Source organism: Papio anubis, chromosome 10, assembly GCF_008728515.1.
Source record: "Papio anubis isolate 15944 chromosome 10, Panubis1.0, whole genome shotgun sequence".
NCBI classification, from domain to species: domain Eukaryota; kingdom Metazoa; phylum Chordata; class Mammalia; order Primates; family Cercopithecidae; genus Papio; species Papio anubis.
Genome location: NC_044985.1, coordinates 102,044,189 through 102,067,679, shown reverse-complemented (window position 1 = coordinate 102,067,679; position 23,491 = coordinate 102,044,189). Strand labels below are relative to the sequence as shown.

Genomic DNA, 23,491 nt, shown 5'->3' with positions numbered 1-23,491 from the left:
TGCTTTTTTTTTGCCTCCACACCCTGAATACCTTCTTTGATTCTCCTTATTGTTTCAAGGCTGAGTGGGACCCCACCCTCCCGGCCGGCAGCTCTGAGGGCTTGGTCCTGAGGGCCCAGGGCCTAGGCTGGTTGCACTTAAGTCTCTGGGTTTGCCCCACCATCCAGCTGGGAACACTGAGCTCTGGGAGAGGGAGCACACATGAGTAACCAGCCCCACCCTCTGCCCCTCCCATCCCAAGGGACTCACAAACCCAGACCTGGTTCCTTTCCACTAAACACTCAATAACTTTATTTGCTTTTGGCTGGCTCCTTGGTGTGGGGCGGGGTAGTGTGGGGCGGGGTAGGGTGGGGCGGGGTAGGGTTTGGCAGCAGCCTGGGCTTTATGCGCCCTCTGGTGGACCTCAGAGGCAAGAACTGGAATCCGGGCGGAACCTGAGGGCTTCACAGTCAATAGCCTAGGAGGGTCGCAGCACTCCTCAGGTCTGCACCCCAGACCCAACATCAGGGGATGGGGCACGCTGGGAGGAGGCCCTGAACCTCTGGCTCTCATACTCGCCCGTGTTGGACAACCGCATGTTCTGCCGAGCCTTCATCTGCTTCACACGGTCCTTGTCCACTTCCCGCTTGGTGAGGATGAAGAGGAGGATACCACAAGGGAAGCCGATGGCCCTACGGGTGGGGAGATGTGCACGGGGTTTGGGGAGGGGCCAAGCCTGAGCCAGAGGAGCTGGGGGGAGTCATTCTAGCTTCATCAATTGCATGAATGCTGCAATACCTCTTATAGTCTATTTGTCCTCTGTGCTGGCTGCTGGAGGGACCCACACAAATCAGATCCTGTCACTTCCCTGCTTAACACCCCTTAATAGTGCTCCATCACTTCCTGGCCAAGTCCAACTCCTAGGCATGGCACAAAAGGCCCAGTGTGGCTGGGTCTCTGCCTACCTCTTTCCTCCTCCCCACTAGAGCCTGATCCTCAGCACAAGCTGTGCATTCCTCCAATAGCACCTGTGCAGGATTTTCCAGGCAGCCCTGAAGCTTTCCCTCTCTGAGACTTGGTCAAGGTCCCCTCCCAGTTTTCCCCTCAGTTAAGCTAAGTAACCACTGCTTGGGAGGCACTTTGGTGTGGGGGAAAGAGCATGGAGTCACAGACCAGGTGAGAATCCTAGCTCAGCCTCAGTTCCTTCCTCTGTGAAATGGGGATGTAATATTTATCTCAAACCCTGAAACATTACATGGCAAAGTGCTAGCACACCTCACATGCAGAAAAAAGTTGATTTCTTCCTCCTTTCCCTTTAATATTGGTCAATAATATGTATTAAGGTCAGAGTCAGAGCCCAATCACAATGTTCATAACGCCTTCTAAGTACTACTATAAAACTAGTACAATCTCACATGGTCTCAGCGAACTACTTAACTTCAACTTGAGTCTCACTCCAAGCTCCCAAAAGGGAGGATGAGGCCAGGGACCCAAGTCTGAATCAGATCAACTCAGCTTACTCCAAAGTAAACCCACTGTCCTCTCAATTCCACATACTTTCCCATCTCCCCTGCCCCACCCATCTCAGATTCCAATCGAACCCAACAATTCTGTTCCCACAACTTTGGATTCAGCTCGCCACCTGAAACTTGGAGAAGTTTCTGAGTCCTGCCCTTCCCTAGAAGCCACGCCCCGTTGGTGGGCAAAGCGGTGGTTAAAACTCACCAGGCCAGTCCCACAGCTTTCATGGGGTTCTTGCCCCTCTTTCTGGGAATGTATTCCAGCTCCGGGGATAGGGGTTCAGGTTCCTCCTTGCCCTCTGGAGAGCTATGGCTTTGCAGTGCCCGGGTCCTGTTATGGGAAGCCTTGTTAGCTGTGGCTCCTGCGAGAATGCCTGTGGATGGAGGTAAGGGAGGTCAGTAAGAAGAGATGAGAAGAAAGCAAGCGGGGAGGTGGCGGGGGAGCAGTAAGGGCTGGGGAAGAACGGCTGAGATCTGGGGAAGGGGAGTGACTGCAGTCTGAAGTAACAAGTGCCAGGGAGAATCCAAAGGGAAATGGGAAAATCGCCATCGAGGTGGCACCTTTGGAAGCCACTTCCACGTCACTGCGAGCTCATCACCCTGGTGCCAGGACGAAAAGCTTCGCTGTTCTTCCTCAGACGACAGGATGGGAAGGACTGCAGTGGGACTCGCATGAGACGTATGAAGGAAATCCGGGAAAAGGTTTTGAAATTGCAAATGTTAGCACTCGAAGGGACCTTAAAGATAGTCTACTCCATCCCCTGCACTGTATGGAAGAGGAAACTGACGCCCTGAGAGACAAACTGCTTTGCCCAAGGTCAAACTGCTAATTATCCGGGGCTGGAACCCAAGCCTCCAGAAGCCTGGGGCTCTTTCCTCTGCACTGCGGTGAGTGTCAAACACCTGGAGCGCGGGAGTCTAACAGGCTTCCTAGGCGCTCCCTCTCGCAGCAAGACCCCGGAGGTGTCGAGCAACCCAAAGGCGGGGGGATGCACTGGGTGACCTCTAAAGAGCATCTCTTCATCCCCAGACTCTAAGATCTTGCAGAAAAGTGTGGGCAGGAACCGAGAGCCCTGACCTCCTGCTACCGTCAGGCTGGATGTGAAAGAAAAGGGATCTTCTGCAGTCCTGCCCTCCCCGGGGTCCCTCTCCTTACCCCGGAGGACGCGGGCATTTCTCGCCCCCCGGCCCTTCAGCGCCGTAGCAGCTACCACCGCCGCCATGTTCAGATCCCACCCCCCCTTCACCGCGCTCCCCGCCGGGAATTGTAGTTTGCGTAAGGGGCCTCCCCCGCTCCTTCCGTCCTGCCTACAGACCAGAAACTACATCTCCCAGAAGCCCGCAGAGCCGACCCAGGAGAACTACTTTTCCCAGGAGACCCCGGAGGCGCGCACGCTCGCTTGTTTCCCTCCAGTTGGGGGCGGAGTCAGGTGGGGCGGAGTTTGGGTTCTCTCTACCACGCCCCGGCCCCGTCTTCCAATGCCGCTCTGTGATTGGTGGGGCGTCCAGCCAACCTTCGTAGGTATTGGCCGAACGGCCGTCGCTCTTCCTGCCGGGGAGTCGCCTACGCCTACTTCCTCCCGGGAGGAGGGGCTCGAGTTCCGCGTCGTCGCGCAGAGCTGACTCTGGGAGGCGTTTGGGCCCAGAGAAGTGGATCGGCCGCTTGCGCCGCATGGAGTCCGAATCGGAAAGCGGGGCTGCTGCTGACACCCCCCCACTGGAGACCCTAAGCTTCCATGGTGATGAAGAGATTATCGAGGTGGTAGAACTTGATCCCGGTCCGCCGGACCCAGGTGAGAACTGCCGCTCCTCAGGCCATGGGACAGGAGACGCTCACCCCTGGCCTCTGACCCCTGCTTTTCCTCGCTCCCCTCCACACCCGACCGGTCATTCCTACCGATATCCCTCTTCCCCTCCTCCCCCACTCCCCTCCTCAGACTTAGTTCTCAGGCCTGGCTGGGGTGGGGGTTCCCTGACGCCTCCTCTGGCCCTTCCCCTCACACACCCCCTTCCCATCATCCCCTCGGCTCTCCCTTCCCGCACGGTCGCTGGCCAGCCCTGGCCTCCCGTGCTGTGTCCCGCGCGCCCCCGGGACCCCGGTGTGTCTGACTCCACCTTCCCCTCTCGCCACATTACCCGCCCCAGCCTCAGGCCTCCTCACGCTTCTCTCCGTACCTCTTACCGCCTCCCGAGCCCCATCTTCTAACCCTCTCCCCAAAGCAGATGACCTCGCCCAGGAGATGGAAGATGTGGACTTTGAGGAAGAGGAGGAGGAAGAGGGCAACGAAGAGGGCTGGGTTCTAGAACCCCAGGAAGGGGTGGTCGGCAGCATGGAGGGCCCCGACGATAGTGAGGTCACCTTTGCATTGCACTCAGGTAGGTCTTTGAGGCGATCCACCTCAAATCAGTTTAGGTGGGCATGTAAGCATTAAACAGCCGCCGTGGACAGAGCGTTATGGGGGACACAGAGATGAGCAAGATGCTGGCCTTGCGCTGGAGGAGCCCACAGGTGGGGACCTGTGGCAGAATGGATGATTGCTTGACTTCTGGCATCAGTTGAGACACCAGGCTTCAAGTCCTCCCTCTACTTTGCCAGTTAACCTTGATTAACCTCTTAGTTCTCTTTTAAAAAGTTATCTTTGGCCAGGTGCGGTGGCTCACTCCTGTAATCCCAGCACTTTAGGAGGCTGAGGCAGGTGGATCACTTGAGGTCAGGAGTTCGAGACCAGCCTGGCCAACATGGCAAACCCAGTCTCTACTAAAAATACAAAAATTTGGCCAGGTGTGGTGGCTCACGCCTGTAATCCCAGCACTTTGGGAGGCCGAGGCAGGCGGATTGCAAGGTCAGGAGTTCCAGACCAGCCTGGCCAATATGGTGAAACCCCATCTCTACTAAAAATACAAAAATTAGCTGGGCGTGGTGGTGGGCACCTGTAGTCCCAGCTACTCGGGAGGCTGAGGCAGGAGAAGGAGAATTGCTTGAACCCGGGAGGCAGAGGTTGCAGTAGACCGAGACTGCACCATTGCACTCCAGCCTGGGTGAGAGAGCGAGGCTGTCTCAAAAAAAAAAAAACCAAACAAACAAACCAAAAATTAGCCAGGCGTGGTGGCACATGCCTGTAATCCTAGCTACTCTGGACACTTAGGCAGGAGAATCGCTTGAACCTGGGGGGTGGAGGTTGCAGTGAGCTGAGATCACGCCACTGCACTCCAGCCTGGGCAACAGAATGAGAGTGTCTCAAAAAAAAAAAAAAAAAGGTATCTTTGATAAAAGTTAATAAAAGTAGTGAGTATAAAATTAGAGATAATTGGTCAGGTGCGGTGGTTTACACCTGTAATCCCAGCATTTTGGAAGGCCAAGGCAGGCGGATCCCCTGAGGTCAGGAGTTCAAGACCAGGCTGGCCGACATGGTGAAACCGCATCTCTACTAAAAAAAAAAAAAAAATTAGCTGGATGTGGTGGCATGTGCCTGTAATCCCAGCTACTCGGGAGGCTGAGGAAGGAGAATCACTTGAACCTGGGAAGCGGAGGTTGTATTGACCCGAGATTGTGCCACTGCACTCCAGCCTGGGCAACAGAGCAAGACTCCATCTCAAAAAAATAAAGTAAATTAAAATTAGAGATAATTGTATCTTTTTGAGCATATTTTATATAATTTTCTCAAGTGCTAGTTCTTAGTAAGAAACTCTTAACATGATGCTCTCCTCACTCTGTACCCAACCCGGTGGCATCCCATGCTGAGACCTGTAAGCCCTGCACCTGTACCCACCTCTTGTCCATGGCATTGGTGCCGGGTGGTGAGGGGAGTCACACAGGGCATCTGCTCTGGCAAATAGGGAGCTTGGCAAATCTTAACCCGATTCTTGAAACTTAGAAGAACTTGGATGTGCCTGTGTTTTCTAGGAGGAAAGACACATTGCTTTGGGTGAAAGGGGGTGGGTTTCCTGAAGGTTCTGAAGGACAGAGCCCTAGGTGGGAGCTCTGTCCCCTTACCCATGGAATATCTCTTGGGACAGCGTCTGTGTTTTGTGTGAGCCTGGACCCCAAGACCAACACCTTGGCAGTGACCGGGGGTGAAGATGACAAAGCCTTCGTATGGCGGCTCAGCGATGGGGAGCTGCTCTTTGAGTGTGCAGGTGAGGGGGCTGAGGTAGAGGCCTGGGAGAGGTCATATTCCTTTGGGAGATCTTAGGAGCCTGGCCTGCAGTGGTCGTGCATCCAATAGCCACTTAGTGACGTCTCTTTTGTGCCAGCTCTGTGCTGGGCCCCAGGGACACGGGGAGAATACTAGTGTGTTTTGGGCACAGAGGCAGGAGGCACTCATTGGCCAAGGGAGTCTAGGAAAGGCCAGAGGAGGTCACATTGGTATAGGAGCAGTTGGGCAGAGGGGAGGACTTGGGATTGTGGGCAGAGGTGTAGAGTGGACAGAAGGGGGAAGGCATAGGAGGCTGGGGCTTGGCCTGGTTGAGTGACGGCCAGCAGTGTCTCTCCTGGCGAGACATGGGAGGGTTGGTTCCTAGAGCGGCAGTGAGTTCCAGCACCTGTTCTGCTCAGGCCCGCCCCTCTTTTTTTCCTAGCTGGTCGTTTCAGGGGGCCAGATACCAGAATCACATGCCCCCAGCACCAGGTACCCTATTGTTTTCCCCTCTTTCTGCCCACTTTTCTTTGAAGGCCATAAAGACTCTGTGACTTGTGCTGGTTTCAGCCATGACTCCACTCTAGTGGCCACAGGGGACATGAGTGGCCTCTTGAAAGTGTGGCAGGTGGACACCAAGGAGGAGGTCTGGTCCTTTGAAGCGGGAGACCTGGAGGTAAGATCATCAGAGCGGGAGTCAGCTCTGTGGGGCCTTGGGTTGCTGGGAGTGCAAGCTTGGGAGGCCAGTTCTTCCTTATTGCGCCAAGCCAGCTCTGAGCCAGTGCGCCCCAAGGCACAGGAAGAAGGTCTGCCTGCTACCTGGAAAATCCCCGCGGAACCCCAGAGGCAGGAAACCTTGGGTGGAGCTCACAGGACAGGCTTCTAGGTGGGATGGGGTGACGGGCCTCCCTGCTGCCCCTTCCTCCCTGTCCAGTGGATGGAGTGGCATCCTCGGGCACCTGTCCTGTTGGCGGGCACAGCTGACGGCAACACCTGGATGTGGAAAGTCCCGAATGGTGACTGCAAGACCTTCCAGGGTCCCAACTGCCCAGCCACCTGTGGCCGAGTCCTCCCTGATGGTGAGAGCACCTCCCTTGAGTGTCCTTTCCTGGGTGCAGAGGCTGAATCCCGGGATATACACCTCCCGGAGCAGCCTTCTGGGCCACAGCCGGCAAACTCTGAGGCCTGCTCTTTGGAGTGCTGACCCCCTGGCCCCAAAGCTCATAGCGCCTCCTTCCTGCTCTGAACTCACCTGTGATTCCTGGGGCAGTGTCTGGGCGCTTCCACTCTTCTTTCCTCTCCCTCTCCCCATTCCCTTGCTTAGTGTATCTGAGCGTGCCCTCTCCCCTCTCTTCATCTGTGCCTCTCTTCAGGGAAGAGAGCTGTGGTAGGCTACGAAGATGGCACCATCAGGATTTGGGACCTGAAGCAGGGAAGCCCCATCCATGTACTGAAAGGTATCAGAGGTGGGGGAAGTGTTAGCCTGGGCCTTTGTCGGGAGGGGCTGAGATCCTGGGGGAGGACTCAGAGGAGAGGTAGGATGAAGCCTGACTGCCTCCCTGCTCTATGCTAGGGACTGAGGGTCACCAGGGCCCACTCACCTGTGTTGCCACCAACCAGGATGGCAGCTTAATCCTAACTGGCTCTGTGGACTGCCAGGCCAAGCTGGTCAGTGCCACCACTGGCAAGGTGAGTTGACCTGGAGCCCGGCTGGGGCCTCCGCTTTCTCGACTCCTCTCCTTCCTTCCTGGGTCTTCACTGTCTCCTCTCCCCACCGTCTTTCTCTCCATCAAGCACCCGGATTCCGGGCCCTCCTCTGATCCTCTCTGGCTTTCAGGTGGTGGGTGTTTTTAGACCTGAGACTGTGGCCTCCCAGCCCAGCCTTGGAGAAGGGGAGGAGAGTGAGTCCAACTCGGTGGAGTCCTTGGGCTTCTGCAGTGTGTGAGTGAGGATGGGGAGAGGGGTTTGTGGGAGGAGCCTGGGCTCGGGGCCCCGGAGGGAGGGCAGGGCGTGTGAGTCCAGGCCCTCATGAGTCTTCATGGTGCGCTCCTCTGCCCAGGATGCCCCTGGCAGCTGTTGGCTACCTGGATGGGACGTTGGCCATCTATGACCTGGCTACGCAGACTCTTAGGCATCAGTGTCAGCACCAGGTACGGGCAGCTGGAGCTGGGGTTGTGCGGGCTGTGGCCATGGTGGAGGGAAAACCCAGGCCTCCAGGAGCATCTACCCCAGATCTGGCTCCTGCCTGGCTGTTGTGTGTGGCTGTCCCTCTTTGTGAGAACTGGGAGCAGATGGCTCTCAGCTCTCCTGCCAACCTGTGCCCTGCCTCTGTCATTCCTCGAGGCAGTCGGGCATCGTGCAGCTGCTGTGGGAGGCAGGCACTGCTGTGGTTTATACCTGCAGCCTGGATGGCATTGTGCGCCTCTGGGACGCCCGGACCGGCCGCCTGCTTACTGACTACCGGGGCCACACGGCTGAGATCCTGGACTTTGCCCTCAGCAAGTAAGTGAATTGGCCAAGGGCTGGGATCTCTGTGTATTTGGAAGGTGGGAGTAGTGGGGGACACAGGATCCTTGGGGTGTGGGAGGGGATTCCTAAGGCAGGGATGCTGGGAAGCCTGAGGGTTCACAGCCCAGCCCCCACCCCAGTGACTGATAGTGACCCTCCGGGGCCCCACATCTCAGTCATGAGGGAGAGGCTGAGACTGATTTTCCCCATCGGAGTCAGCTCTGCTTCTCCCGTGCTGGGGACTTCCTCTAATTCCCTCCATGCTGGCTGCAGAGATGTCGGCCCAGTGCTGGGCACTAGGGCCCTAGAACTGAGGGTGTGCTGGAGGAGCCCACCCTAGGGCCCCTGGGTGGTGGGCTTGGGTCCCCCCGTCTCTGCAATCACATGCTTTCTGTTTATAGAGATGCCTCCCTGGTGGTGACCACGTCAGGAGACCACAAAGCGAAAGTATTTTGTGTCCAGAGGCCTGACCGTTAATGGCTGCAGCCCCTGCCTGTGTGTCTGGTGTTGAGGGCACGGAGGGACCCCTGCCCCCGCCCGCCAGCAGAGGCAGTAGGGCACAGAGGGAAGAGGAGGGTGGGGCCCTGGATGACTTTCCAGCCTCTTCAACTGACTTGCTCCCCTCTCCTTTTCTTCTCTTTAGAGACCCAGCCCAGGGCCCTCCCACCCTTGCCCAGACTTGGTGGGCCCTTCAGAGGGAGGGGCGGACCTGTTTCTCTTTCACTTTCATTTGCTGGTGTGAGCCATGGGGTGTGTATTTGTACGTGGGGAGTAGGTGTTTGAGGTTCCCGTTCTTTCCCTTCCCAAGTCTCTGGGGGTGGAAAGGAGGAAGAGATACTAGTTAAAGATTTTAAAAATGTAAATAAAATATACTTCCCAGAGACAGCGTCTGTGTGGATTTTGTGGTGGCCGGACCCTAGGAGGAGCTAGCTAGGGCCCCGTCAGGGCAAGGCTCTCCCGCAGAGTCGGCTGGATGTTGAGATGTGCCAGCTCCCCGTCTCCAGGGTCTGTGCACACGACACTTCTTGTCTGCCTGGAGTCGACTCTGCCTTAATCCATGCGTATGTCTGTAGGTTCTTTCTGTTGTTGGTGTGTTGAGCCATTTCCTCCTGCCTCGCCCTGAGATACGGAATGAGATAAGCATAAGCAGCCAGAGGAGCTTTATTCAGTCAGTGTGGGGTCAAATAGAAGCAGGGTCTCTGATCCAGAGAAGTGGGGCCCAGTGGAGACAGGCTGGGTGGCTGAGCTGGATGGATGCTCTGGTAGGAGTCAGCAGAGGCCCTTCCTTTAGTTCAAGTCCAGGTCGACGCTGCTTTGGCTGCTTGGGTGGTAGGCAGTGCTGGGGCCGGGACTGTCCCGGGAGGCTCTTCCCCGCAGCCCCTGCAGGCATCTTTGGGCGGCTGCCCTCCAGGGGGCTGTGTAGCGCTGATCGCCCAGTCCCATGGCCACGGGCACTGCCGCTGCACTGGCACTTCCCAGGGAGATGAGGGACAACAGAGTCCCAGGCCCCAGGGGTGGGCGCTGCTCATAGGCCAGGACTGAGAGGAGCAGTGTGGCCACGTAGGGCCCCCAGCACAGCCCGAAGAGCAGCATGGCTCCAGCCTGCGCCCTTGCCTGCCTCCAGGTAAGGGCCCGGGCCAGGGCCGAGGGCTCATCGCGGCACACTGCCCGCTCCAACCGGCGGATGTCCTGCAGCTGGCGGTGGGCAGTGACCAGCACGCGGACAGAGAGGAGGGCAGCAGCACCCACAGCGGGCAGCAGAAGCCCATATACTTCGAGGTAGAGGTAGGGGGCTGGGAAGATAGCCTGGGAGCTGCAGTTGGCACCAGGGGTCCAGTGGTTCCACCCCAGAGCGGGCAGACTGGCAAAGAGCAGGGGGCCAGCCCAGGTGAGGAGCAGGGCCAGCCGAGTGCTCCCAGGGGGCTGGAGTGGCCTCAGGACTGCTATGTAGCGCTCCCCATGCACCAGCAGGAGGTTGGCAAGCAGGGAGAGGAAGGAGAAGTTGGGAGCCAAGTAGAGGAGGAGGCAGGACCAGTAACCCCGGCGACTCTGGTTCCACAGCCCTGGCAACGTGGGCAATGCCAGACCCGTGAGCAGCCCAGCCAGCAGCAGGCTCAGGAAGAAGCAGCCAGCAGGCGGGCTGCGCAGGTGGCGGTCCCAGGCAATGCCCAGGGCTAGCAGCAGGTTCGCTGTGACGATGAGGCTTGCCAGGGCCAGGGAGAGCCCCAGAACCCCCTTGGGAATGGGGCTGGGCACCTCGCCAGTGCTGTTGGGCGTCATCTCGGTCCTGAGGACGGGGGAGTCCTGGAGTGGCAGCTGGCATGCCTGCAGGATGGGGTGGCCAGAGTTAGGATGGGGCTGCAGGTCGTGTCCTCCTGGCAGGGCGGCATGTTAGTCCAGGGGCACAGACCCGCAGGCTGTGGGCTGTATTATGTTTGCTGATACACAGAATTTTTCAATTAATTGCCAATTAAACATTTATATAAAAAACTATCTTTGGTTTCTATTGAAAAATCAGGTCTGGCAACACATATGTCCTATATGGTAGCAACCAGCTGGAGCTCACCGCTGGCTGCCCTTCCAACAGTCCCCACCCAGCCAGCTTTATCCATTTCTGGTATCTGCCTTTTCTGGGCGGCTGTGTTTAGGTCTCTTGTTTAGACTGAAAGGCGGGTCCATCCAGCCCCAAAGCATTTTGTGTATCCCTGCCTCCACCGGGGAGGCCCCTAAATGAGCCAAAAGAATGGACCAGGGCTGGCTGGTGTGTAGTGGTCTTCCGGCCGGCCATTAGGTGACAGGCTCCAGTGGGCCAGGTCTCGGGCACCCTGTGCCCTTCCCCCTATCTGTCCTTGTAGCCATCACAGCTCAGTGAGCAGCCTCCGGGTAGGACTTCCAGCCCATAAACTTGACTCGTCTTTGCTCCACACTAGCAACAGGGTCCTTCCTGGGAGCTGGAGGGAGGAGAGAAGCAGCAGGAGGGGACCTGTGGCAGTGAACATGGAGATGCCAGCAGCAAGGACAGGGACTCCCCAACACCCCCAGGCCTGAGGCTGAGCCCAGAGGAGAGGGAAGAGGAGTCAGTGGGCAAAGCCTGGCTTCTCTGTGGCTCTCATCTGTCCCTGTTCTTCCCGTCATTCCCTGGTCTCAGTCCTCCAGTGTCATGGCTCTGCTGCCACATCCTGGGGACGGGGGAGGGGTCCTGGGTCCTGTGGGAACTCCTGCTTCTGTCAACAGGGGAGCAGCTGCTGTTGCTAGGATCCAAGTCAATAAGGAAAGGATTCATACCTCTCCCCTCCTCCAGGACAGGGGATCAGGGCCCCATGGCCACCCTGAGCTGAGAGGAAGGAAGATGCTCCCCTTCCTTCCCAGGTTCCCCCAGCACCCCAAACCCGGGCCTCCAAGGCCTTGTGCCCCCTTTCCCCTCCCCTAAGCGTGTTTTCTCTTCCTCAGTCTCCTCCAGTGCCCTCCACCCAGGATGTCTTTTCCTCTCTAGAGGCCTTCCAGTTTCTGTTCCCTTCCCCCTAGCACCATCAACTCTCTCAAGCCCCACGAGACTCAGGGTTCATTACCCCAAACCTGGCCTAAGCTGGAGCTCCCAGCCCTAATTGGAATGATTCCCCCCACCCCACCTCCACCAGAACAGTGACAAAGGCAGGGAGCAGCCCCTAGGGGTGATTTCCCAGCAGGGTGCAGGCTGTACCACCTGCACACCCCCGAGGGTCTGGTGGCTTGGACTGGGTGCAGTGGCCTCTCCAGGATCTGGGGTTTGGGGGTTGGGGGAGTAGCTACTCACATGGCTGTTGGGAGCAGGTATTGCCTGCCCAGCCTGGGCCTTCCTGAGTGTCAGGGAGTTGCTGCAGCCAGCCCTGCAGGGGTTTGGACCATGTCTGGTGTCCTGGCTGAAGAGCACAAGTGGACCAAGTGCATGGTGTCTCCACCCGGTGGAGACAGCGGGGCCAGGCTCTCCTACCCAGGCTCTGCCCGTCTGGGTTCTCAGAGGGATGGAGAAACGAGGCTGGCGGGACTCAGCCCCGGCCCCGCCTCTGGGAGGTGGGACCTGGCATATTCTGAACCACAGCAACTGGGAGGCCTGCCTCCCCCTCCCACCCAGTGTCCCTCTGCCCTGCCACCTAGGTGGCAGTTTCCCTACTCCAGCTTGGAGTAATCTGAGAAATGCATTCCAGTTAATGAATAATAGTGATTGACTTACCCCTCCTGACTTCCCGCCTCAGCTGATGCATTTACATTTAAGCCCCTGGACTGGCCGGTCAGTTGACAGTACACCAGGCTCCCTCCACACTTCCGTGTGTGATGGCGGCAGTGGCGGGTGTTTGGGGCCTGAGGATCTTCACTTCCCCATCCCATCGCCTGATGGGCCTTTCAGTTTATAAGGCCAGACTTGCCTTCCTGAATCTGGGGTCATTCCATACTTTTCTCAACTGCTTTCTAAGTTCTGAACTATGAGGGACAAATGGCTCTGGGGATGTGACCTTGGGTAAGGTACTACTGGGCCTCGGTTTTTGTCTGTGTTAAAATGGGAGCAAGAAAAACCACCTCTAATTAAGGTCGTGGTGGGGCATATCACAGCATAACACATATGGCTGCGTATACGCCAGTGGCTTGGCCCTTGATGGGTGGGGGTTTGTTCCAACAAACGACTCCCTCTCTTTGCTCCCCTACAATGAAGAGGCATGAGCTGGCGCTGGAATCAGAGCTGTCTGGATCCTTTTAAAAGCTGGTGAACTTGGGCAAATGACTAAAGTTCTCTTGCCTTAGTTTCCTCATCTGTAAAATGGGGCCCATAGTTGTACTCACCTATCGTGAGACTAAATGAGGTCCCGTGTGATGAGGACTCAGATCAGCACTTGGTCCTTCAGCACTCCGTGACAGGCAGCGATCGCTAGGAACATTATTAGGATTTTTGCTTTTCTCTGCACCTGGCCCCTCTAAGACAGATCTGCTGAGAGAGGCACATGGGGAGCTTAGGAAAAGCAAGAGGGGAGTGACACTTTTGCTGCACAGGGAAACTGAGGAAACCAGGTACACTGAGAGGGAAGGGCAAGTTCAAGGCTGGGAAGCCAGGAGGAGTGATGCCTCGATTTCCACCTTGTATCAAGTGCGGCTTTGGAGTGAGGGGGAGGAGGGAAGCCCAGCCACACTCCCTTAAGGCCTGAAATGGGAGGGAACAGGCGGAAACTGCAGCAGGAAAGCTGGCGCTGGGGGTGAGACATTAGGAAACACTTCCTGGCTGAAAAAGTAAATGGAGCAAAGGGACTTCCGTGCTCTCCAGGAGAGCTGGGCCTGAAGGGCTGGAGGTCCGCGGAGTGTGGCTCTGCCAGCTCTGCACAGTCAGTCAGGGATCCTGAAGAGGAGGGACTTCTGTTGGGACAAAAAGTGGGAAGACGAAAGCATCCAGCCTCAAATCCATCCTCGAGGGAGCTGGTGGGTGCGGAGGATGCAGGGTTGCAGGGCCAGCCCTCAGAACCACGCAATATGGTAGGGCAGAAGTCACAGGCTCTGGGAGAGTTCAGCCTGGGGCCTGGACAGAAGTGGGTGTGGGACCCTTCTGATATGGGACTGCCAGGAATAAACAGACCTCCTGTTCCCAGCCCCGGCCTGCTCCCCGCGGGATCCAGGATGTCTGTTTCTTCTCTGCTGCTCTGTCTAAACACTGTGTGTGGGATGTGTGAAGGGGGACAGATTAGGCAGTGGCAGCCAGGGAGCCTGGGCTGTCTCTTGCTCAGCCTTGCTTCTCCCTTACTAGATCATCTAGTTCCTGTCTGTTCCATCAAGCCCTGGGGCTGACTCACCCCCTGGCTTCTTCCTTCAGCCACGAGGGCTCTGGTGCAAGCCGTCTTCAGATGCTCCATCCAGCCGACTGTGCCCGGACCCCATTCTCCTTTCCTCAGGCAGAACCTGAACGGGGGTGACCAATCCAGACTCTAGCACGGAATCCTCCTGTGCCTCCTTTGTCCGTTTCCATTCTCTTAGCTATCTGAATTTCTGTTGACCCACAATGTCTGGGACATGAGTGTCATGCTGGCTGGGGGTACTAGCTCTGGACCAGTGGAGGCAGCAGGGACGGGGTTTCTTGGACCCTGGTTGGCCTCCCTGAGCCGCTGTTTAACACTTCACACTCATGCCTGTAATCCCAGCACTTTAAGAGGTCGAGGCCTGGGCAACGTGGTGAGACTCCGTCTCTACAAAAAATAAAGATTAGCTGAGCACAGTGGTATATGTTGTGTGGTTCCAGCTACTCAGGAGGCTGAGGTGGGAAGATCGCTGGAGTCCAGGAGGTCGAGGCTGCCGTGAGCCTTCATGGTGCCACTTCATTCCAGCCTGGGTGACAGCGTGAGACCCTGCCTCAAAATAATACTTTAAAAAAAAATCAGAGCCAGGCGCAGTGGATCATGCCTGTAATCCCAGCACTTTGGGAGGCCGAGGCGGGTGGATCACAAGGTCAGGAGATGCAGACCATCCTGGCTAACACAGTGAAACCCTGTCTCTACTAAAAATACAAAAAATTAGCCGGGCGTGGTGGCATGTGCCTGTAGGCCCAGCTACTCAGGAGGCTGAGGCAGGAGAACTGCTTGAACCCGGGAGGCGGAGGTTGCAGTGAGCCAAGATCGTGCCACTGCACTCCAGCCTGGGCGACAGAGTGAGACTCTGTCCCAAAAAAAAAAAAAAAACAAAAGAAACAAAAACCAAAACTAACAAACCTCCCCCCGCCGCCCAGAAATGGCAGTGCTTTTAGCAACCCCCAGTAGGGGGCAGCATTGCTTGAACTCAAAATCGCCATCAGAGTAGACCCAGGTTCCGGTTGAGCACCCATCAGTACTACTCCAAATGAGGGTAACTTAATGGCAAACAACTCCAAGTAACGGCTCCCCCCAAGAAGGCTGAGGCAGCAGCTAGAGCTATTTCCTTTTCTTGGTTTCAATTCCTCCTCCAAGTCCACCCTTCCACTTCCTGTTAGTCTTAAGTGTCTTTCCTGCCAAGCTCCTAATTTTTGGCTTGCAGCTTGCCCCAGGTCCCACTTTTTCCAGACATGGAGATTCCTACCTGCCTTGCCCGGGCAGTAAGGGCCATTCAAGCAGGGGAAAATACCAAAATACCAATGACCTTGGGGAAAGCCTAGGAAACCCCAAGCACCGAATGAGGGTTGGCTTCTGCGGGACTTTGCTGGGGCAGCAGCCTGTTGCTTCTGATCCCCTTGGGTGTATAAAGGGAACCAAGATTCATTAAGTGACATTATAATTACAGGCATCATAATGCTTACCATTTAAGAGACATTTATTCTTTTCCTTTTACAAATCCTCGGGTAAATGTCCAATTTAAATGAGGTTACCAGGGCTCAGATTAAGAGATTTGCTGTCACACAGCTATTGGATGGCGGAACCTGGATTCAAACTGTTCTTCTACAGCCCATATCCAAGGACACCTGCACCTCCCAGGTGTGAACCCTTGAGGCACTGGCTTCCTGAGACTAGGAAGAAACAACTAGATCCCCTTTTCCCAGCCCACACTCTCAGTGTGCTTGACCCTCATCCTCAGACGTTCTTCCTGCGGTCCTAAGGCCTCAACTGGTCACAGTGGGCTGCTTCATCTGTGAGGAGGGTCTTTGAGGCTAGATCCGTACTAACACCAAGTGTGTCCTTGTTAAGAGAAGAGTCAATCTGGACAGGGGTTTACACCAGTATGGATTTTTTTTTTCTGAGACCGGGTCTCACTCTGTTGCCCAGGGTGGAGTGGAGAGGCACACACAGCTCATTGCAGGCTTGACCTTCAGGGCTCGAGCAATCCTCCTGCCTCAGCCTCGAGTAGCTGGGACCACAGGCATGCACCACCACATCCAGCCAATTTTTAGTTTTTGTAGAGGCAGGGTCTCGCCATGTTGTCCAGGCTGCACTACAGATTTATTTATTGGTGAGATTATTTATTGGAGTTTCGCTCTTGTCGCCCAAGCTGGAGTGCAATGGCATGATCTTGGCTCACTGCAACCTCCGCCTCCTGGGTTCAAGTGATTCTCCTGTCTCCGCCTCCAAAGTAGCTGGGATTACAAGCACCCGCCACCATGCCCAGCTAATTTTTGTATTTTTAGTAGAGATGGGGTTGCACCGTGTTGGCCAGGCTGGTCTCAACCTGACCTCAGGTGATTCAGCCGCCTTGGCCTCCCAAAGTGCTGGGATTACAGGTGTGAGCCACCACGCCTGGCCAGATTAAGTTTTTTATAGAGATGGAGGAGTCGTCTCACTGTTACCCAGGCTGATCTTGAACTCCTGGGCTCAAGCAGTCTTCCTTCCTCATCCTCACAAAGTGCTACAATTACAGGTGTAAGCCACTGTGCTCAGCCTGCACTATGGATTTTTAATGTTGACAAAGCGTCTTGGAACTAGTTACTTCCTTAGGATTTACTGCTGTAGAAAATATTTATGCCTTTTCATTTTTCTCCTAACTCCATATCTTCTAAGCAACCTTGGTTCTGCCATCTACAGTACCTACCAGAAATCGGATTCCTGCTACTGGCAAGAGAGTACAGTGAGCTCCAACATTAGTTATGTTCTACTAAGGAAGAAAGCAAAAACTCAGCTGGACATGGTGGCAGGTGCCTATAGTCCCAGCTACTCCGGAGGTCAGGAGCTTGAGTACAGCCTCAGCAACACAGTGAGACCCTGTCTCTAAAAACTAAAATTAAAATTAAAAAAAGAGCAAAAACTGTTTCTAGTCAAAATTACACCTGACAACCCCTTAAATAACTCATGAGGTAGAGAATGCATACATTGCTGTCAATATATCCAATTAATCTAGGTTTTCCAAGTACCAGAAGTGGTCAGGGGCACCCTGAGCAGCCAATTAGAACTATCAGAGTACCCTGAGCTCTCTAGCAGCCCATTTTAGTGAAATAAAAACGAAGTCTGATGACTGAACGACCTGTGGTTTTCAAAATTCTCCACTGTGACTCACAGTCAAAAGACATTTCTATAATCCAGTCATGATGTGCATATGTAACTAATATACATTTCTAAACCAACACTTACCCTTAATAGATGCGATGCACTCTGATACTATTCAATTGCTTAAAAATGCTGGTGTCACATAAAGCTACACATATGACAACAATGCACAGATGTACACCACATACAGTGCAGCAAATCTGAAGAAGGTGGGTGGACTATACCAATGACCTTTTCTTGGCTGTGATGCTACACAACAATTATACAAGATGTTAGCATGGCGGGGAAACCAAGTGGAAGGTATACAGGATCTCTCTGTATTGTTTCTTACAACCGTATTTAAATCTAGTTATCTCAAAATCAAAAGTTTAGAAAACAAAAATGCTGGTTGTGATATCGTCAGGTTATGTCACAATTAATGGGTCCCAAGCCAGTATGAAACACACTGCCATAGATGGAAGGCAGAAACCATTAGAATGACCATCAGACCATTGCAGATGCCCTTAAAATTCTCTTAATTCCTTACACCAAGCAAACTTTCTGAAGCAATTTCATTTCAAGGACCAGAGTCCTGCTGAGAGACAGCTGCTTGACTAGGCTCTGTACTGTTTTTGACAACTTCTCTCCCTGAAAGCAGTCTTTTGGGCTGCCATGTGAGAAAGACAAACTGTGGCCAGTTAGTTTGCATCAGACATACACCTGAATAACCATCAATGCCCTGCAGGACCACACACTAAGGAACACATTTTGGGAAATCCCACACATTATTCACAATAAAAAAACCAGAAAACCCTTTGTCTGTCACTGTCCAGGGAGCTTCAGGAACAGCCACAGAGTCTCAGGGACCAAGCTTTACAAGGAAGCATGTAAGTTTGTATTAATAGCTCGGGTTCCATGGCTCATGCCTATAATCCCAGCACTTTGAGAGGCTGAAGCAAGCAGATTGCCTGAGTCCAGGAGTTTGAGACCAGCCTGGGAAAGATGGCGAAACCTCATCTCTACTAAAAATATAAAAAATTAGCCAGGCATAGTGGTATGCGCCTGTAATCCCAGCTACTTGGGAGGCTGAGGTGGGAGGATCACCTGAGCTCAGGAGGCAACGAGACCCTGTCTCCTGGTCGGGAGGGGAGGAGTTTAAATATAGTTCACTGGCCAGCCATTCTCTCCTCTAGAGGAAGTGAGGACCTAAACCTGATGGGCTCCTGAAACTAGGGCTTCCCAGCTTAGGTTTGCAGGTTCAAGGGCAGTATAGGTCTATCCTTCTTCCTTCCTTCTCTTCTCACTTTGGACCCGCAGTCCAGAAACCCAGTAAATTCTCATGTAAGATAGAAAGATTTTCTTTATTAATGACCCCAACCGTATTTCTTTAGATACAGGAGTTTTGAACTCAAATACTTAGGAGAAAACAAGTTAGGATTGCATTATCCTGCAACTCATTACCAGTAACATATTGCAAAGCGAAACAGCTTGGAAAAGAGGGTAGGAGAAAAGGGAAGTGAGGGAGGGAAGATAAAGAAAAGGAATTAAGTTGATCAAGTGGAATTCTTTTTTTTTTTTTTTTTTTAAATTCTTGGGAACTATGAAGTCTTTGCAAGCACAGCTCGTTTCTGCAGACTATTTTCCAAACGTGTACAAAATGGAACCAAAACGGAGAATCCCTTAAGAACCTGAAGAGGTGCAACATTAAAAGCTACGATTATCCAGTAGCAAGTGTTCCAGACTTCAGTTGCCAGCCGCTTCCTCCTCTTATTCCCAAGATTAGCGGGATGAAAACGTCTTCCCCCTTCAAAAGGAGAGATAAGTGCGAAGGTCAGTTTCTGGCTGCCCTTTCCTCCCACCCCACACTCCTAGACTAGATGGGATCCCAAAGAAACACCAAATGAAAGGTGGAAAGGGCTAGATTCCTTAAGCAGAGGCACTGGAACCACAGGACATGGGCTAAAATCTGGCTTTCACAGAACGGTTTCACCAGCTCTTCCTTCCTATTGGATACTTCGGATGCCCAGGAATATCAGTGGTAAGCCCATAAGGACATTCAATGTACCAAGTTAGATAGAAGAATCACTTGTCCATAATTTCTGGATGGCCTAGATGTACCTGAATTTCTGACTAGGCTCAACCATTGTCTTAGTACTACCTCATCTGTCAGCTCCTCCTACACAGCGTATACCTCTCAGGGTTCCCAGATAGCAGTTCCTTCATCTCTCACCATGAAGGCAGGTGGCTGGTTCAAAGCAATCCTCAGAACTTCCAAGGCTAAAGGTATTTCTGCTATCACGTGGTGACTCCTCCTCTGGCTTATACAACACCCGCCTGGTTCGAGGCTCCTGAATTGTGGTGTCCTGTTCCACCCAATACTTCTCCAGACGGGCTAGGTGGTCCTCAAGGACAGAGCCTCTAACTGGTACCTAACAGCATCTGGGAAAGCAGCCTGGAAGCTAGAGCTGAGAACTATGGGAAATCAGGGCAAAAACACGGGCTCTACATTTTCCCTGCCTTGGATGTATCACTCATTCCAAAATGAAGCTACACCTTATTATCCTTCTCTCCAAATGAAAAGCTCATGAGTGTTCAATTCTGGGCAGCCCATCGAGAGTTCCTGGCTTCTGCCCACAGCTGAGTCACTTAACTCCTACCCACCATTAGTAACATAATCTGGTTTTCAGGGTGGATGTAGCTGTTTGTCTCCTGCTTCTCCTTTCTGGGGCCCAACTCTGCCAAAGAGAAGCTGCAGCACAGAAGAAGGCAAAGTTGCTCTTTCTAAGTCCCAGAGAGGAGACTTATATACAGTCTGTTCATTTCAAGGATTCATCCTTTCCTGGGTCTCTCACCAGGACAGGAAGCTATCCCTGCCCGCTACACAACTGCACTCACTGGGCAGGGACTCCCAAGACTGCCTGCTGGCTGTGGAATCGGGCAGCAGCTGCCTGAAAGGCCTTCCTCCTGGATGCACAAGCAGCTACCAGTGCCAAAGGTGATGCCGGCAGCCCCGAGACTATTATGATGCCCAGCCTTCCAGTCCAGTTATCACAGGCTGCCAGGTCAGGCTTCCCTCTCACTGTACCTTGCTGCCAGTTTACCTCTTGGCCTCTACTCAACTGCCTGTCTACTGGGCCCTGAAAGCAGCATGAAATTAGCTGCCTCACACTCCAGGTCACCAAACAAGTACCTGATGAGAAAAGCACTCCTGCGTAGAGCAAGCAGGGAAAGGGGAAAATGCAGACACCAGGATGGAGACCAGGTTCTGGAGGAGCAGCAAGAGCACATCCTCTCACCTGCCCACCCACCTTGTTGGTTACTTTGCCCATTTAAGGATCTGCCCAAGAAGCTGCAGAAAAGAAACGATGCTGCTATTTCATTGCATGGCATTTGGACACTCTTCTCTGAACTGCTACAGAGACAGGCCTTTACCTAAAGAAGTTGAGGTGACTTAAACTGCTTTTTTTCTTTTTTTTTTGAGACCGAGTTTCGCTCTTGTTGCCCAGGCTGGAGTGCAATGGTGCGATCTCAGTCGCCGCAACCTCTGCCTCCTGGGTTCAAGCGATTCTCCTGCCTCAGCCTCCAGAGTAGCTGGGATTACAGGCATGCACCACCATGCCCAGCTAATTTTGTATTTTTAGTAGAGATGGGGTTTCTCCGTGTTGGTCAGGCTGGTCTCCAACTCCTGACCTCAGGTAATCCGCCCGCCTCGGCCTCCCAAAGTGCTGGGATTACAAGGGTGAGCCACCACACCCTGCCTTAAACTGCATTTTGAGAATGTCTGAAAACCCTCACCTACTGCTCAGGTCCTTGGATCTCTTTCTCATCCTTTCAAATGGCAGCAGAAACTAACTTGGTAGAAGAGCCCTCAAATGCAAGAGAGAGAGTGTAAAGCCCTAGGCATACCACACCCACTAAAACTTTGCCTCAAGAGTACTGAGTGCTGGGCCAGGTGCGGTGGCTGATGTCTGTTATTCCAACACTTTGGGAGGCTGAAGTGGGAGGATCACTTGAGTCCAGGAGTTCGAGACCAGCCTGGACAACATGGTGAAATCCTGTCTCCACAAAAATTAAAAAATTAGCCAGCTGTGATGGTGCACGCCTGTGGTCCCAGCTACTTGGGGGGCTGAGGTGGGAGGATTGCTTGAGCCCAGGAGGTTGAGCCTGCAGTGAGGCAAGATTGCACCACTGCACTCCAGGCTGGGGATCACAGAGTACTGGGCTAGGCGCGGTGGCTCACGCTTGTAATCCCAACACTTTGGGAAGCTGAAGTGGGCGGATCACGAGGTCAGGAGTTCAAGACCAGCCTGGCCAAAATGGTGAAACCCTGACTCTACTAAAAATACAAATAAATTAGCCAGGCTTAGTGGCGCGAGCCTGTAGTCCCAGCTGCTGTGGAGGCTGAGGCAAGAGAATTTGCTTGAATCCAGGAGGCAGAGGTTGTAGTAAGCTAAGATTGTGCCTCTGCACTCCAGCCTGTGCTCCAAGAGCGAAACTCCATCTCAAAAAACAAACAACAAAACAACAAAACAAACACCAACAGTACTGGGGTGCTGGCAAATACACTGGCTGTTAGGGAGGCTTATGATTTCAAGACTTTTAGTTCAACTGGTACAAAATACAGCAGATGGGAGGCCGAGGTGGGTGGATTGACTGAGATCACGAGTTTGAGACCAGCCCAGGCAACATGGTGAAACCCCATCTCCACTAAAATACAAAAAATTAGCTGGGCGTGGCGGCGTGCACCTGTAGTCCCAGCTACCTGGGAGGTGGAGGTTACAGTGAGCTGAGATTGCGCCACTACACTCCAGCCTGGGCGACAGAATGAGACTCTGTATCCCCCAACTCCCCCCACCAAAAAAACAACAAACAAAACAAAAAAACAGCAGATGAACACTATTACCTTATCTTAAGGACAGGATTGCCTGAATTTCATCAGAAGAAGAACCAAGGTCTGGACTACACTACAGCCTGGGCGACAGAATGAGACTTTGTCTCCCCCAGCTCCCTCCACCAAACAAACAAACAAACAAAACCAAAAAACAGCAGATGAACACTATTACTGTATCTTAAGGACAGGATTGCCTGGGTGTCATCAGAATGAAGAACTCTAGGTCTCCCCCAACTACCCCCACCAAACAAACGAACAAACAAACGAACAAAACAAAAAAACAGCAGATGAACACCATTACTGTATCTTAAGGACAGGATTGCCTGAATTTCATCAGAAGAACCAAGGTCTGGCACCTTTCACAGAGACGGAACTCTCTAGGCTCTAGGCCATGCTCGCCTTTCCTGCATGCAGAGCCACACCCCTATTTAGGGCTCTCCTCAAAAAAAAAAAAAAAATTTTTTTTTTTTTTTTGAGACGAAGTCTCACTGTTGCTCAGGCTGGCGTGCAGTGGCACAATCTCAGCTCATTGCAACCTCTGTCTCCTGGGCTCAAGCAATTCTCTGCCTCAGCCTCCCGAGTAGCTGGGATTACAGGCGCCTGCCACCACGACCGGCTAATTTTTTTTGTATTTTTAGTAAAGACGTGGTTTCACCATCTTGGCCAGGCTAGGCCTGAACTCCTGACCTCGTGATCCACCTGCCTCAGCCTCCCAAAGTGCTGGAATTACAGGCGTGAGCCACTGTGCCCATCAGGGCTCTCCTCAATTCTATCCTCGATAAAGAGAACTTTCCTCTGCATGCAAACTTCCCGCTGAGAGTGCACCAGGGAAAGAACGCTTAGTGGGCAGCGTCAGGACTATTTACCCAATTAAAGGTCCCTAAGCAACTTTTTCCATCTCTCCAGAAAGAACACCAGAAGCACAAGACTGACCTCGTAACTCAGGCCCAAAAACAACAGTCTCTTGGTAAACTTTGTTTATTTCCTAGCTGCCATTCTCAGAGTTCACAAAGATATGGAAACAAGGAAACCCATCTGGGCCTATACAGCACTGAAAACCTGGAATCCCACCTTTGTTTTATCTACTTAGCCCTGCTGGCCTCACATGTAGCCAGTACCCAGACACATGGAGGACCAGGCCACCAGCACCCACTGCTTCCTTCTCGGTGACTCAGGAGAGGAAGGTGGTCCTGCTGGAGTGCTGCCTAACTTACGTGATTGTTTTCATTTCTTTTTTCTCAGCATCTGGGCGTGCGCGGTTCAGCACCTTGAGGAAGTCAGACGTTTTTGCCCGCATACGTGTGTGAATATAGGCCTGGGAACAAACATAACAGGTACTGAAGCACAGTCACGGTCTAGAAAGACAGCTTTGCTTTCATCAGAGGCGTTTGGGAACATACACCCTGGGACTGACCCAGGCCCTGCAGCAAAGCAGGAAGGTGAGCAATTCTGGAAACAAATATTCATCTCTGCTACGGGGAGGGGTGGGGGACAGTGGCTTGATGAAGAAAGACCATGGTTTCT

At 53.5% G+C, this 23,491-nt stretch overlaps 4 protein-coding genes across 17 annotated transcripts in view; 1 reads left to right on the top strand and 3 right to left on the bottom strand.

Annotated features, from left to right (window-relative positions):
* Positions 1–263: 263 nt before the first annotated feature.
* Positions 264–2,772, bottom strand: LOC103876531 (probable hydrolase PNKD). The gene is made up of 3 exons (XM_009183050.2): positions 2,656–2,772; positions 1,705–1,873; positions 264–671 (listed from the first exon to the last, which is right to left on the bottom strand). Exons 1-3 carry the CDS (start codon positions 2,720–2,722, stop codon positions 479–481), a joined length of 429 nt encoding a protein of 142 aa, XP_009181314.1. The 5' UTR covers positions 2,723–2,772; the 3' UTR covers positions 264–478.
* A 233-nt stretch (positions 2,773–3,005) lies between these two features.
* Positions 3,006–9,024, top strand: AAMP (angio associated migratory cell protein). Of its 2 annotated transcripts, none has more exons than XM_003907943.2 (11): positions 3,006–3,292; positions 3,723–3,875; positions 5,517–5,636; positions 6,172–6,311; positions 6,570–6,714; positions 7,009–7,092; positions 7,209–7,324; positions 7,473–7,576; positions 7,695–7,785; positions 7,983–8,137; positions 8,545–9,024. In XM_003907943.2, the coding sequence occupies exons 1-11, from the start codon at positions 3,172–3,174 to the stop codon at positions 8,618–8,620; spliced, it is 1,305 nt and encodes a 434-aa protein (XP_003907992.1). In that variant the 5' UTR covers positions 3,006–3,171; the 3' UTR covers positions 8,621–9,024. The 2 variants fall into 2 exon arrangements, with proteins under 2 accessions (XP_003907992.1, XP_009181315.1); XM_009183051.3 differs by having other exon boundaries at positions 3,085–3,292; positions 3,720–3,875.
* A 262-nt stretch (positions 9,025–9,286) lies between these two features.
* On the bottom strand, positions 9,287–13,645 carry GPBAR1 (G protein-coupled bile acid receptor 1). Of its 6 annotated transcripts, none has more exons than XM_017946977.3 (4): positions 12,959–13,043; positions 12,354–12,556; positions 11,937–12,042; positions 9,287–10,468 (listed from the first exon to the last, which is right to left on the bottom strand). In XM_017946977.3, the coding sequence occupies exons 2-4, from the start codon at positions 12,506–12,508 to the stop codon at positions 9,431–9,433; spliced, it is 1,299 nt and encodes a 432-aa protein (XP_017802466.1). In that variant the 5' UTR covers positions 12,509–12,556; positions 12,959–13,043; the 3' UTR covers positions 9,287–9,430. The 6 variants fall into 6 exon arrangements, with proteins under 6 accessions (XP_017802466.1, XP_003907996.2, XP_021779677.1 ...); XM_003907947.5 differs by having other exon boundaries at positions 12,354–12,520; XM_021923985.2 differs by lacking the exons at positions 11,937–12,042; positions 12,354–12,556 and having other exon boundaries at positions 12,959–13,645.
* Positions 12,995–23,491, bottom strand: part of ARPC2 (actin related protein 2/3 complex subunit 2) — a 43,663-nt gene continuing 33,166 nt past the window's right edge. For 4 of the 8 annotated variants that reach the window (XM_021923988.2, XM_021923993.2, XM_021923992.2 and 1 more), the window contains 3 exons: positions 23,182–23,282; positions 13,954–14,059; positions 13,059–13,814 (listed from right to left, as the gene is read on the bottom strand). In XM_021923988.2, coding sequence (XP_021779680.2) covers positions 13,671–13,814; positions 13,954–14,059; positions 23,182–23,282 — 351 coding nt within the window. In that variant the 3' untranslated portion in view covers positions 13,059–13,670. Of the gene's footprint in view, positions 13,815–13,953; positions 14,060–18,418; positions 18,881–23,181; positions 23,283–23,491 lie in introns of those variants that run through there. The other 4 variants (XM_021923989.2, XM_021923990.2, XM_021923991.2 and 1 more) reach the window with 4 other exon arrangements.